At 37.0% G+C, this 16252-nt stretch overlaps 1 protein-coding gene across 1 annotated transcript; it reads right to left on the minus strand.

The window, feature by feature from the left end:
- Window positions 1-211: 211 nt before the first annotated feature.
- On the minus strand, window positions 212-1215 carry LOC119692316. The gene is made up of 2 exons (XM_038112449.2): window positions 872-1215; window positions 212-489 (listed from the first exon to the last, which is right to left on the minus strand). Exons 1-2 carry the CDS (start codon window positions 1115-1117, stop codon window positions 418-420), a joined length of 318 nt encoding a protein of 105 aa, XP_037968377.2. The 5' UTR covers window positions 1118-1215; the 3' UTR covers window positions 212-417.
- Between the last annotated feature and the right edge of the window lie 15037 nt (window positions 1216-16252).

Below are 16252 nucleotides of genomic sequence, written 5' to 3' on the forward strand. Positions count from 1 at the left end.
GTGAATATGTATTCAAGATTCAACAAATGAACCTTATTGCTAAAGTGCTAAATGTTAATTGATAAAAATGCGTGTCGTTATCTTAATCGGCTACAGAAGTATACTGAAAACCATAGAAAATTCGGTCCTTGAAGAATCACCGGGTACGGTACGGGTATTGGGGTTTCGTCAAAGAAACAAAATACCTATATGTGGTAGGTAAGTAGGTACTTATTTATTACGAAATATATTAATCATGTGATATTAAATAACAAGTTTACTATGATCAAACAACTAAAACTATAACACCATTTCTAAATCTATTATAAATATGAAAAAAGTATCTTCTAAAAAACTTTGGCCTTACATGCAATTTTTAGTCTCATAATAAACTCTACCCTGTATAATAGGTACTTAATAAGATACATTTGCTTTCTTTCATCTCTCAGGGGCATAGATTTCATCTTGATCGTGGGTTCCACTGCAGTTGTGACATTTAATTTTAAACTCCTGAAAATAAATACAACTTCCATGAGCATTTAAGATCATAATGAACCTGCGTAGCAAAACTTATTTCTGTATGATATTTATAAGTAATGTTAAGTTCAATGGGGTGCAATAAAGGAGCCTTTTCGAGTGACATATTATGACCTGTTTCTGATATACGTTTGGCTCACACTGGACTTGACTGGACCAAGGAGCCTAAATACTTATCTACAGTCGGCGACTGACTCATCCTTTCCCCATGATGACAAAATCTAGTGTAGCTCTAGTTGTTACCGACACAATAAGAAGAAAAATATAAAGAATTTACTTATATTTTAAATAAAACATCTATGATAATGATAAGTCTAACAAAATAATTCATAAAAAATAAGAAACAGGAACTTACCATATTGTATTGCTGTCTCAGTAGTCGTGTAGCGATATCCTTGTGATTGGGCGAAGAGCCCCACTTGTCCATCTGTGAAGCTGCTCTTGAAGCCAGGTCCTCAAGTTCTATCAGACAAGCTGGTTCCTTCTTCTGCCGAGCCATCTGCAGTTCCTTCCCATACCGGGACCCCCACAAGTGGTGGCTTCTAGGCCTGTAGTTATGTCTGTAGCTCTCGCTAGCTGTATGTGTAGGTAGATTCACCATTACTGATGTTTAAGTTATTATAACAGAGTCTTTGATCAACGCTTGACAGTTGACGATCGATGAATGAGGTTCTTAATTTAAATTAGCACGTTTTAAACTATTATTTTATTGTGTTGAGGCAGGTAAGGGTACTTATACTAATGAGGGCGGGGGATAGGTAACCGTTTTGTTAAAGTTAATGAACTTATTTTGTTAATAATAGAATGAGAATAAATAGAAGTTAATTAAGTGATGTTCAACATGCGAATATTACGAGCACTTATCTGCAAATTAATTTGCTAATGATCACCGATCCGGCTATGTGTTCCAAGAATTAATGTTATTTTGGTTATGTACAAATTCCAAGACTATACCAACATTATTTGTTCTAAAACTCACATCAAGTGACAAGTGACGTTTAGTTTAATGTATACTTGAGTAAAGTATTACTTATACAAAATCTAACCTATTTATCTTGTCGAGGTATATGAAACCATTGATTTCTTTGCATTTTCATACAATTATGCTCTTCCTTTGATAGCATCTGTATTTGATGCAGTCAAAAGCTGTCTAGTAGTTCATACTTTAACCGTAGGCACAAACGGAATCTAACTTGCAAAGATTTCAATGTATGAATCTCAGAGGTCACTCTATATAACGAAAAACTAAGTTTCAGAGCGCTGTTGTGCGAGCCACGGCTTTATCTCGTTGTATTAAACGTGCATATTGCACGGCGTTCGTTCGTGTTTCATCAGTATAGAGTAACCCTGCTGTTTCTCTTGCATAATTGAATAGTGATATATAGTCAGTGTTAGTTGGAGACTATACTAGGGATTTGCTCCATACAATCGGGAGTTACATAGAGTTTGAATAATTCGCTGGAGGCATTTGTATGTATTTAGGTCGGCTTAGTGTTTCGTATCAATGTAGGCGACCGCGGGGAATAAAGTGAACCGTTTACCGTTCAGTCTAATTTGTGTTCATAATTCATATCAAGCTAGATATTTGGGGATTCCAACTCGAAATAATTTTTGATTGATATGGGAGGATTAACTGGTAGGGTAACGTAAAATCTGTAACAATTAAAAATGAACATATTTATTAATTTATTATGTTATATTATTTATGTGTCTCTGTCCCGGAGTTGACGCTGGGCCCGAATAGGTTAAAAGATAGAGTAATTGTTCATTCGATAAATAGTATTTTTTCTTATTCTGTATCAACTGAAGTAGCTTAAGTATATTAAAATTAAAAGCATCAATACAGTGGGTTATAATAGCTTATAGAATAGAATAGCTTATAGGCTATATTGGTTAGTATGTTCCAAAAGCTCCTACAAAGATACTGAAGCACGTAGTTTTACACGTGTACGCAATTCGCCAAGTAACAAGTCTTCTTATGGCAGTTTTATTTATTTTTCTTAGAATACCTTTAGAGATGGTTAAGAACACTTGGCGGATAATATGCTATTCTTAGATGGTATTATTGATAAAAGATAAGAGTCTCACAAACAACACGCTTAAGATACTTAGCTACTTATATTTTTCTCATCGGCATATAAATGTAGATTATAGGTATAGTAACCATTTTAATGCAATATGCGATGCTGCTATATTTTTAAATCTATTTTGCATTGTATCATTGTTTCTTTATTGCATTGCACTTAAGTACTTACACGAGCTTCCTACACCAATAATAATGTACTTATATAATTATTAAATGTAAATGAACCCAATTAAAAATCTATTTACAATTTTTAAGTCATTAAAATGTTGCTACTCTTATTTAGGTCACGAAACCCTATTTCTATGGGCCGTTTAGTCTGTCGTCGATTAAATTTATGATATAAGAGGCCGCGTCCGGCGGTTAGCACCTTCCTTCAGCTTTACCTGAAGGCTGTGTTGCCACCTTAGTTTCAGAAATGCGGGCAGTTGAAGATACTAAAATGGGCTAGATCTGGCTATACAGAAACTGATCGGGCTGGATGGAACAAAAATTGACAAAAGAAGAACGACTGTAAAAAAACTATTTCTATAACACCTCACCTAAAAAAAAAGTAATTTAGACATTGACATATATATTACTGCGTAAGGACAGGCCAAAACACTCAAGAAAATGGCACCCGCGCGTTGGCCCTAAAATAGACATTTTAGGGCCAACGGTCCTCAATCGACAGTTGTCTGTGACGGAGAGATGAGTCTTTGTTTCTTGTGATAAATATGCCTATTTTGTTGTGAAAGGCTACAAAAACTATGATACGAAGGTCAAAAGGAATATGGAATATTGTATCATCCTTAATTAATAAATAAACACATTTTAAAGCGATAATTATTTTACTGCCACAGTCTACAATGGCCGCACGATGTAACCTTGTACGGACGTCCGCATGCAACTCACTCCACTCATATTATTATGTACCTACTGTCCGGTGACGGTAAAATATGAACGCACATACAAGGTTGCGTCGTCAGGATAAGTAGCTCGGCTCTGACATAGTGCCAACAAATTATGACAGATGGCAGTTATTTTGCTTGTATGAAGAAGGTTTGAGCAAAATGTTCTGAAGGGCGTATCCTTCCTTTTGAAATCATTGAATTTAGACTTAAATTTTTCGCGATGTTAGCATGGCGCAAATTACAGAATTTGTTACAATATTTTAATATCTAAAAAGGGCTTGATTGTCATTAAACAACGAGTTCACCAACACTATAGTTGCTTGGCTTGATCTAGCCCCAAAAGGGCTAAAGGTGGCAACACTGCCTGAAAGTACATGATAAATGGCGCGAGTCGTGCCGTGACCGCGCAGCTTTAACGTAAGGTCCACCTTTCAGCATCGGAAGCAACGGACGCATCGCATTCAGTAAGTACCTATTATTTGTATAGAAATTCACATAAGTCTCGTTTCTCCATACATTTATAATCCGATAGGTCAAAGTCAAAGTATTTATTTGTAGGTGGATGCATACCTTTACTGGGTTCTCGTCCAATCCCCATCACACACTTTTGTGAAAATGTTTAGGGGGGTAGGGTGCGTCAACCCTTAAATTGAGGGTACAGGCTGAATTTTCGAAGGGCGGATATAAGTTTGTAATATTATTTCTTATACATAGGTATTTAAAAAAATCTTTAGTACACTTGACCCTATCTGAACATAAATATTCTTCCACCCAAAGGTTTTCTTGAAAAAAACGCTTTTAGTGATAAGACCGCCTTTTTTGTACCTATGTGTTTGTATTTAAGCTTTGTATAATCTATTCTTGTGTACAAATAAAGAATATTCTATCTATCTATCTATCTATTATGAAACACAAACTTTTGGAAATTCTGCATTCTTGATGCAGTTCCTGTTTGAATGTTATTTTTGTAGAAAGTAACAAAAAAATAGGTATATTTGACTAATCAGTATCCACAACATGTCTCGTTATTGGACAAATGAAACTATTTAACAAGGGCCGAGTGACGAAGGTCTCTACGGGAAGGGCTAACTTTGCGTTCGAAAATTTCATCGAAATAGGGTTAATGATTTAACCAGTTTAGGTCGCGGGGAACTAATGCAATATGTGGAAGTGGCTAGTTCGGTGTACTTCGGTGTAGCTCACGTGCTGCCGGATTTATAATCGACTTTTCGGACTTCATAACATTCTTTAGTATTTAGTTAATTTTCTGTCGGGTTTTGGGTATTTAGTGTTTTTTTATATTTAAAACTCGCCTAGTAAGCGTGGACAATATGTCTGATGACTAGTATACGACGATTATTATTGCACGTACATTGACGCGAATATCACTAGTTACTAATTTATAATTATTTATAATACAAGTTGAGAGAGAGAGAGAGAGAGAGAGATTGAAACATACATAGACTATTTACAAACAAGTAGGTTTAGGTAAACCAAATTTATTTACAACAATGTTGCAACGCCACACCGTTATTCCCACGGGAAACCTTTTTAAGGCGCAGCGAAGCTCGGAGGCAACAGCTAGTATTGTATAATGCCTACATATCCATCTAAAAGTAGTACTTATCCTTTTATGTCTGCGTTTAGATATTGACCTTGAGCAGGGTTGACCCTGTGCCCGAGTGATTTTAAGGAAGATTTATATTTCATTGGGGATTGTCGTCTTGACAAATTTATTGGTCAAGAGTCAAGCTTATGGGCGACCCGAAATAACTTGTAAATGGTTGGATAGGTGGACTGTGCTCTGCGTCACGCCAAAACAGCATATACTTACGACACCAATATAATAAAAGAAGGGTTAAATACGTAGGTGGTCTGAAAAGTTTCCGACCTCAACGTGAAGATGGTAGCACACATCAATTAAAGTCAGGGAATGTAATTGTGCATCTTTTGACAGCAACACTTCAAAGTTTCAGCCATTTTTGACGCGCGGTTTTTATTTTACAGTCGTTTGAGTGAGTCGATGTGAGCATTTCTGTGAAAATGGAAAAAATCGAGTATCGAGCTGTCTTAAAATATTTGTTTTTGAAAGGGAATGCCCCTACCCAAATCAAAGATGAGTTAGATTCTGTGTACGGGGACTCTTCACCGTCATTTACCACAGTAAAATTTTGGGCAGCCGAATTTAAACGTGGCCGTAAGAGCTTCGGAGATGATGAACGTTCGGGACGTCCAAAAACTGCAACTACTGACGATAACATCGCTAAAGTTCACCAAATGGTGTTAGACGACCGCCGAATTAAAGTGAGAGAGATAGCAGAGGCAATGAAAATGTCCAGAGAACGTGTTTGTCACATATTAAATCAAGATTTAGGCATGAGAAGGCTGTCCGCGCGTTGGCTGCCGCGTTTGCTAACGTCAGACCAACGACGTGTTCGAATAAACATTTCCCATGCTCTGTTGGCGCAGTTTAGGCGCAATAAATCCGAATTTTGGCGCCGCCTAATTACTATATGAGAGACTATGTAGAAGAATAAAAATAAATTTTAAGATAAAAAATCTTGTATCTATGTTAGGTCGGAAACTTTTCAGACCACCCACGTACGTTATACAGTATATAATGGAGCCCACACACACTTCGGTCCACCGAAAAGGTATACCTGCACAGGTATGCTTGGACGTGAGTGGGGATAGACCTGTGCAGTTTTATGGAGCGCATTGGAACCCGCAGCTAAATTGATGATCAATTACTTCCGGTGAAGCTTTTTGTAAAACGGATATCCGCACATACACGGTACGGTACGGTACAAACGGCATACCTGCACAAGGCAGACCTATCCGGTATACCGGAGTGTGTATAGCCTCCTTTACAGTTACAGTACATACTATAAAGGGCTGCCTCAAAAGGTACCCACAGTTTGTGAACGCACGTCGCGTAGTGGGTTGCTATTGCTACTAAACTTTAGAACAGGGAGAGTACAGAAGTTAAGCGCTAGTATGCATTTAATTTCTACTACCGGTCTTTAAATATTTAAAAAAATCAAATAGATTAGTCAAAATTGATAATCTCTTTAGCTGATGCTGCTAGGTGATGCATTACTTCTAGTCTATGTATATGCCTCTAGATATCTAGAGGCATAACCGATGTGCGGAGACAGTATACAGCATTAAAAAAACAGGTAAAGGAACATTATTTTTCCCCAATCTTGTACCTATAATTTAATAAATTTCAACTTTTTAAGAATATTTACCTCTGTACCCTCTCCGTTCCACCGGAAGTAATCCCTGGGGACATTACACGCCAATTTATGCAAGAGCCCGCAGTTTACCTCCAGTGTGTGCCCGTCTACCCGAGCCGAGCCGCAGAAACATTGGCGCAGAGAGCGCATTTATAACTTATCCTTAGATTAATACACTCACGTGCAAATAAACTGTTTCACTTACAAAATTCCAAAACTAAATGGCCAAATTTTTTTAATACATTTTATAGGAAATTTGAACAAAATGTTTACTTTTTTAGTTGTTTATATTCTGTTAAACCTTTGAATGTACTTCAATATTGCAGACTGCGTCATTAAGCTAGCCTTTTCCGTTTAGAAATAACTTGATGATTTTCTGACTGGTACTTTTTCATTGCCCTTGACTGTAATATACCTACGAACATTATGGTGTATCACAACTCACATAATAAAATCAAAGCAAAACTGTGCGCATTTTGCTTACTGTCAAACTTTTTTAAGTTCAATCTAATGACAACCGGTTCTGGGTTAGTTAAATTATTAATCTAAGCTTCTATATATAGGTATTTATACAATCCTTTGACCTGAATGAGCTAGTCCTAGATGTCTGAGCCCAAACCGCTGGTCTAGAAACTCGTAGATCAGTTGTGTGGTCTAAGGGTAAAGCAATACTGAATTTTCCAAATTTTACTTCCATCCCCTTTTTAACCATAACGGGGTGTAGGATTAAAATGGAAAAGCAAATCAATAAGCTACATTTCTTAAAAGCACAACAATGCTATTAAAAATAAATAAACACTGGGTAAATGAGTCGCTATTTACTTAAACGCTATTAGTGTAATATTTAATTGGACGTTGCCAATGTTTTACTTAATTAGCCAGTAGGTTTTCTGTCGCTAATTATAATTGTGCAACAGTGCACATAATATACCTAGTATACTGGCTATGTACCGATACATGATTGATCTAGAATCTACAAGAGCTTTATCAGGCTAGCAAGCTTTTGTAACTTGAGTCTAAAATAGCTATGTTACAGTATATTTTCCTGAGGCACACTTTACTGAAAATTTATTCAGTTGATTGCCGAAGGCATTTTAATTGAATATACGTAAGTTTTCGAAAGTAATTGAAATATTTGTGCCGTTTTCACTTTGTATTTTACCATGTAAATGATATTGAACATGACTTATTTCTTAATAAACCCGTATAGTAATCAATTACTGTAGAAACCAGCTATCCTACGAATAATTTCTTGCACAATCACAAATAACAAATTCATAATAAACAAAGAAGAATAAATACTCTTGAAAGGTAAATGTACCGATGATGATACGGTTAGACATAATAAAATTAAGTGCCCATCACAAAACACTTAAGTTAAAACATGAAAACATTTTCCGAAGTGGAATACTGATAAAAGCTCGGGCGTATTTCTAAGTCTACTCGTCGTACCTCAGGGAGAAATATTGGCAATATTTTATACTGCACCGTGATCCCTGCCTTCATTTTCTGAGTTATGAGAATTCGATACAAAACAAAGCACCTATTATTCGATACCGCAATACAATAGGAGGTTCCTATTAGTCGGAAGTCGAGAACAGAAAAGATTTTTGGGAAAATGTTTGATTGTCTTGGATCAAGTGACGGTCCAATTACTATCTGAGAATTAACTCTTGTACTATGGTAGGCAATGATGACTGCTTCTTAGACCCGACGGAAAAAAGTGGAGTTATAAAATACAACTCTAATGAACTTTTTTGTCACTTAATTATTGGTGCAATGGGAAACGTGTAACTATTAGGCATTGTTTAAATTGGTATGTTTGATTTTAGCGGTCGTCCCAAAAGTCGGCAGTATAGGTAATAAGCATATTCACCTAACAATGGAAATTTCACAGTTAAAACAAAGATTGTTCTGTCAATAAAAACCCCTTAATATATAAAATGTATTTCAGTAAAGTCGCATTCGTTTGTGAACACAAATCGTAGTTAAATCGAGGCAGTACGTCCGAGTGTTCATACTTGACGGTGTCGCTTTGTTATTCAAGCTCCCAGCAGGCCTCATTTGTCTGTTGAGCTAAAAGCCTGTTCTAGCATTCCTAGTAACAACTGTGTTGCCATGTTCCAGCCAAAGTTCAGCCGCATTTGGCCTAGAATCAAAGTTATAGCTCAACTGAAAATGATTTTCTGATTCGATTATCATGCTAGATTCTTTGGATTCTTAAAAAGATATTTATGCATGCCTAAGAATATATTTGGTATCGTTTTGAAACTGTGTACTTAGCCAGATACTAAAAACGCCGGAAGGGTGAAAACTAGTTTTGGTCAAGTTGGTTAATTAGAACCCTTCTGGAGGACCTCATGTACTTTCATAATTTCACAATTTTCCTAAACATAATTTATTAGGATGCATTATTTTATCATTTACACAAAAACATTGCACGCATCGATAAATTAAATACTCTAACGTTGATAGTAGAATAGTTGTCAATTCGCCATGTTAACTCCTCACATAACAACCAATTTGGAGGCCACGTGTTAAACGGAGCATCGCATAGGTCAAGTTCCTGGGAAACATGAGCCAATCACGTTCGAATACAAATCAAGGAGGCTTGTACCATGCTTGTACATTGAATCTGGGCTTATGTACATTCTTAGAATACGAAAAGGTATACATTTAAAACTCAAGACTGCTTACTTAAGAAGTCATAGTCATAAATGTATCAGCTTATCCAACAAAGTTTATAATGGGCCTAATAGTTCAACACAATTTACCTAAAAAGGTATTTCGGATAAAAAAATTATAAAGTCAATTCTTATGTACCTATACTTTATCCCTGCATCCAAACCACACGTGCCTACAGGGAGCCTCGTTTCCAATCCACCAGTGCATGCAATGCAACCTACGCATATCTAATCAGGGCTTTTCACCTTATGGAATATATTTATTCATTGAGCTTCTGTAGTTATTCTGTAATCTAAGGATGCATTCTAGATTGCATGAGGTAAGTAAGACGCGCTGGAGCGCTCGTGTAAGGTGTCGTATATTTATATACTCTATAGGTATATATACTATAAAATATAGTCTACACTCTAAGAAGAGTAGAGAAGGCCGCTGGGAAATTGACATGAGAGTGTGGTCGTAGTCTTAAGAAACTGCTTAGCGGTAGCATTAAACACTTGCGTAGACTATGTCCACAGGCATAAATTATTTATGTATTCGAGATAAATTTAATTCAATCCTGCATAAATTCGTTTATTTCAGATGAATGTTATAGTTTGAGTGTGTATTTAGCCGCGTGTCTGACTACGACAACGTACCCCTAATATGATGGACGGATATCAGAGCGAGGTCTATGTTTATCTGATTATGCGATCAAGAGAGTGAATGAGTAATTTTTTATCAAAACCAGTGAAGCAGTTTTAAATATTTCTTATAATTATCGAGGGTTCTCTTCAGTTTTCAAGTTCAGCCATAGTTCAATAGGGCTTAAAATAAATCTAGTTAAATCTGTAAGTACTTATAAAGTTTTTACCGCAACCCTTCAACAGCTGGATGTAATTTGCGTCTTAAAATAACTATTGAAAGGTCAAGTTATTATTCGAATACAAATAAAGCTCGGGATTATATCAAAGTTATAGCGGCTTTCAACAACAATTTGGAATAATTTGAATTTCTCTGTGCTTAATTACAACAACCTAATTATAGAAAACACAAGAGGAAAGTGAATAAAAGTTAAATTAAAAAACAACCCATTAACGGACGTTAGCGGAGATTGGAATCGAAAAGCTAACAGAGAAATCTGGCAAATTTCATGTAATAATACAATCGCGACTTAAATATCTACCCCGGCCGGGAATCCGGGACCTTTAGCAGGCAGTGGGTCACTAACCACTACACTGTTCGTTGGAACGTGGAAAAGCTGACGGGGACATGAGATTAAATGGTTCAGAATTTTACAATCCTATATTTATGCCAAATTGCCGGAAGCCCATCAAACAACGAACTTTGTCCCCCGAGGAGCCTCGAGGTCACCGGCAGATCACTTCCGAGAAATCATCACAGTGATCAATATAGGACCAGTCTCAGGAAGCGTTGTCAGTTTGTCACTCTGAGAAGGATCAGGTTTCTTTGTTTCAAACTGTACTTTAGATCAAATAATAAAAATATGTTTTATACATTTCGTAAGATTAATTGTAGCTTTAGTCAGGGAAAACTACTTTTTTCAGAATAAGTATTTTTTTCAGTATTTCAGAATAAGCCGCATGTCAGATGTACACAACACAGTTATTATAAATTAAACAACCAATGACTGTGAATGAAGTGAACGTTTATTCAATGATTGAAGTAATCATAAAAGGAACTATTTAATTTTGTTACAGGCAAAGGAAGCACCAATCATATTCTAAAATCCAACACTCCCACTTAACAAAATAAACCATACATGTATCACCAATAAACTTAAATTTTATACAATACATCTGCTCTACTTATTTAATCCTAACATGTCTAAAAATTTATAATGCTTTACTGCATTTAGCCCTTTGGTAAATAGGTCAGCTGGCATTTCTGAGGTAGGTATGTAATCTAATCTAATTACATTATTTATTAAATGTTCTCTAAAGAAGTGGAATCGAATATCGATATGCTTCGACCTCTTATGCAGACAGTTATTATTTGCCAACTTCTGTGCAGACTGATTGTCATTAAAAATAGTTATACAATACAACTCAGAAGTTATCTCATATTGAAGGTTTCTTAAATATATAGCTTCTTTACAACATTCGGATATCCCCATATACTCCGCTTCTGTGCTGGACAGTGCGACTGTTACTTGTTTTCTGGTTTCCCAAGAAACGCAACCTCCAGATAGAGTGAAGAAAAACCCCGTATAGGATCGCCTGTCTAGTATATTACTGGCCCAGTCAGCATCAACATAAGCCTCTAATTTATTATTACCACTGGCAGTATATGTCAAACAGAAATGTTTTGTTGTTTTCAGATATTTTAAGATCCTTTTAGCATAAGCCCAGTGCTCATCACTGTAACAATTGTTAAACTGGCTTAGATAATTCACTGCAAATACAATGTCAGGCCTAGTGAGTACAGCTAAATACATCATAGATCCAATCAACTCCTGGTATGGTAATTGAGTATTACAGTGTTCACTTTTATTTAAATTCAACTTTGGTTCAATTGGTGTATATGTAGCTTTACAGTTCTGAACATTGAATTTTTTACATAACTTTTCAATATATTGTTCCTGATCTAAAGTTACAATACCTTTTTGTTTGTCTACTTGAACTCTCATTCCTAAGCATTGAGTGACACTACCCAAATCTTTAATTTTAAATTCTGATGACAATTCTCTCTTAATTTTATCAGTCTCAATCACATTGTTTGAAAAAACAAAGAAATCATCTACATACAGTGCGATATAAATCTTATCAGAACCATTTATTTTACTATACAAACATGGTTCAACTTGTGACCTTTTGAAACCCATTTTCTCTAAGTAACTATCAACTCTTTGGTTCCATGCTCTAGAAGACTGCTTTAAACCATAGATGGCTTTCTTAAGTTTAAGTACCTTGTTATCACATTGAAATCCTACTGGCATTTTCATGTATACAGTTTCCTTCAATAAGCCATTTAAGAAGGCAGTTTTTACATCTAGATGCGTTACATCAAGCTTCATTTGAGCTGCCAAAGCAAACAATAACCTTAGTGATGAGTGCCTCAACACAGGAGAAAAGGTCTCATCAAAGTCTACACCTGGTTTTTGCACATAACCTTTTGCTACTAACCTAGCTCTGTAAGTTATGTTATTGTCAATGTCCATCTTCCGTTTGAAAACCCACTTGCATGGCACAACCGTACTGTTCACAGGTAAGTCTACAACTTCCCAGGCTTCATTGTCTTCGAAAGATTTAAGTTCATCATTCATGGCCTGTGTCCACTGAGCACTTTCTGGTCCATTCAGAGCGTCCTGAAGTGTTATGTCACTACTAAAGTCCACTTCTATATCCGCACTAACACTGTTGACTTGACGGCCCGCACTAACACTGTCGACTTCATTTCCCGCACTCACACTAACCCAACCATAGCGATCTGGCTGTTTACGCACACGCTTTTCACGTTGGTCTAGAACCTCTGGTTGCTCTGGAACCTGCTGTCGCTCTGGAACCTGCTGTCGCTCTGGAACCTCCTGCTTCTCTGGAACCTCCTGACTTTCTGGAACCTTTGGTAGCTCTGGAACCTGCTGTCGCTCTGGAACCTCCTGTCGTTCTAGATCTTCTGGTACACCGTCTGGTGTTTCTGTCTTTATAAGACACTCTAGTGTAGAGTCGGCTATAACCACTGGAGCCTCAGACGTACAAGTCCCCTCCTCAATCACAACTACATCTCTAGTAGTCGTAATGGTGTGATTGTCTAGATTGTACACCCTATAACCCTTTACATTATCAGGATAGCCTACTAGGATGCATTTGGTCGCCTTCTTGTCCCACTTCAGACGTTTTTCTTTAGGTATGTGAACCATAACCTTACTCCCAAATATTCTCACATGGCTGACATCCGGCTTCTCACCAGTCCAAACTTCATATGGTGTTTGGTTGTTTAATCCCGATGCAACTGATCTGTTTCTCAGATATACTGCAGTGTTTACTGCTTCTGCCCAATATCGTTTGGTTAGACCTGCATCAAACAACAGACACTTGGCTTTTTCTACCACTGTACGGTTAAGCCGTTCACACATACCATTCTGCTGTGGGGTGTATGGGTTGGTTTTCTGGTGCAATATTCCTTCTTCTTCTAAATATTTGCTAAATTTCTTATTGCAGAACTCCAACCCATTATCAGTTCTGAGAATCTTTATTTGTTTTCCTGTCTGCTTCTCTGACATGTTCTTGAATGCCATGAACTTGTCTAAAGCTTGATCCTTTGTTTTTAGAAAGTAAACAAAGACCATTCTGCTTTTGTCATCCACAAACAACAAAAAGTATCTTGATCCTCCGATAGAATTGGTTTCCATGGGACCACAAATATCTGCATGCACTGTCTGAAGCAGTTCTTCACTTCTGTTACCAATGTGAGAGAATGGTAACCGTGATTGCTTACCTTCGCAGCACACAACACAGTTGGTTTGGTTTACTTGGGATTTATCTGTGTATGACATGCCAGTAACTGCACCATCTCTCATTTTGTCAAGATCTGTGCTATTCAAGTGGGCAAATCTACGATGCCACACACGCCCCGACACTGGTGTAAATAAACAGTCAAGTTGTTTCACATTTAACTTGTACACACCATCCACACAATCTGCTGTTGCGATGAGTTCATTTCTCTGGTTGTTAATCATACAGCGCTTATTATTAAAGCTAACCTTATTTCCCTTCTTAATAAGTTGGCTTACTGACAGTAAGTTTGTAGCAAGGTTGGGCACATACAATACTTCTGATACTGGTATGTCATGTTCTTCACTGTTGACTATTGTTGTAATCTGCGTTTCGCCACAACTATCCACAGGAATGACCGATTTATCAGCAATAACTATCTCATTAACAACCGATTGATTTTTCAAATTTTTCAACCAATCCTTCCTGGTTGTCATGTGCATGCTGGCTCCTGAATCTATGTACCAATCTGTATCATTGAATTTTCTGCTGAGAAACACAGCACTAAATGCATTCGACGACATTTTATTGCACTGGTTCTTGTAGTGTCCCATCTTTTTGCACTTGTAACATTTTACGTTTTGTTTTGATTTTGAATTTGACGTTTCTGGCGAACTGACGTTGGCTGCATTCCGATTAGTTGAATGGTTCGATTTCGTTCGGTCATTTTGGGGTTGCCAGTTTCTGCTCACAAATGCACTTTGGCTGCTAACTTCACTTGAGTCTTCCATGTCTATGAGCTTCGATTTAATGGCGTCGGTCGTTATTTCCAAGCCCGAATGCTCAATCGCCATGATCATAGGAGAGAACTTCTCAGGCAATCCAGCCAAAAGCAGCGATCCAACCCACTCTTCACTAATCTTGAAACCTGTATTATTCAACCTCTGGCTTGTTTCAACTATTGCAGTCACATAATGTGCCATGGACTCGCAATTTTCACGACGGATTGATATTAGATTTCTTAACAATCCAATTCTTCGTGTAAAGCCGGTGTCATCGAACATTTTCTGCAGCTTCGTCCAAAGGCTTAAAGCGGTAGATTCATTCTTGATGTGCACAAATAATCCTGGTTCTATTGTTAGAATAATTTTGGCCCGCGCCTTCGCATCCATAGCCTCGCCATCTTGTTTGATGCACTTCTCCATGCCCTCTAATATGAGGTAGTTTTCTACCGCAAACGCCCATTCTTCATAATTTTCTCTGCCTTTCAATTTATTTATGCTAGTAATTACGTTTCCTGCCATTTTAAACTTTTAACACTGTTTAAAATAATTATTATCTGGGACCATAACCTATTATAAATTAAACAACCAATGACTGTGAATGAAGTGAACGTTTATTCAATGATTGAAGTAATCATAAAAGGAACTATTTAATTTTGTTACAGGCAAAGGAAGCACCAATCATATTCTAAAATCCAACAACAGTGAATTGCTTTCAGGTCCTAATGATAAAATTCTACCTCACTAAGGTACATAAATAAACGTATACGTTACCAAAAAATACAAAACCAACAAAATATTGATTTAAGCAATCTAACAAACAAATTGGATGTTTGATTTGATTTAACCCTGTTTACTTTATAGGCGTGCGTTTTTTATTAGAGTACGCATAATGGGTGGTAATGGAATATTTAATTTGATTCTGAATATTGCAATAAACCAGTGAATTTATAACGAGAAAATTTAATTAAGACGGCGAATAGCTATTTCCACCTCAAATATTGCTTTCCCTCTCTAATAGGCCCCTTCCAGCCAATTTCCCTCGTATGCTTCGTAATGCCTCGGCTCACCGTCTCAGACGGACCAATAAATTAAGTACAACTGGAAATCAATAAAGTATTTTACATAAATTTTATAGCTACATTAAAATATTATTAGTATATTAGAACTTATTCGTGTTCAATTCCCAATACCTACATGGTTTCAAACCTACCACATAACGAGTATAGTATCAACGCGTCAACGCTAACTAGAAAAATCCCGGAAAATCTCTTTAAAACTTTTACAATGAAGCGGCATGTCCAATCACCGAAGCATTAATGCAATAATTACCCGGCAGAGACGAAGTAATGGGGCCAGGGTACGACGAGGAAGGTCACTCTTTATGACGGAAAACTAAGTCTCGGAGTGCTGTTGGGCGAGCCACGACTCTATCTCGTTCTATTTTACGTGACGATTGGCCGACAGCTCGTTCGTTCGTTTTTCGTCAGTATAGAGTAGCCCTCCATAGTGCGACGAGGCAGGAGCCACCACGGCGCGACCTGCATACTAGATCACCAGCACCGCTATGACTAATGGCTTTCGCGGACCAGCAACGACTTTCAATGAGAATTTTTAACTAAAA

Source organism: Plutella xylostella, chromosome 5 (assembly GCF_932276165.1).
Source record: "Plutella xylostella chromosome 5, ilPluXylo3.1, whole genome shotgun sequence".
Taxonomy (NCBI): Eukaryota; Metazoa; Arthropoda; class Insecta; order Lepidoptera; family Plutellidae; genus Plutella; species Plutella xylostella.

Excerpts from the sequence above, each read along its gene's own strand:
- LOC119692316 (XM_038112449.2), bottom strand. The coding sequence starts at position 1,117 with ATGGTGAATCTACCTACACATACAGCTAGCGAGAGCTACAGACATAAC. Across the intron at positions 490-871 it reads TGAGACAGCAATACAATATG|GAGTTTAAAATTAAATGTCA; the intron begins GTAAGTTCCTGT and ends ATTTATTTTCAG.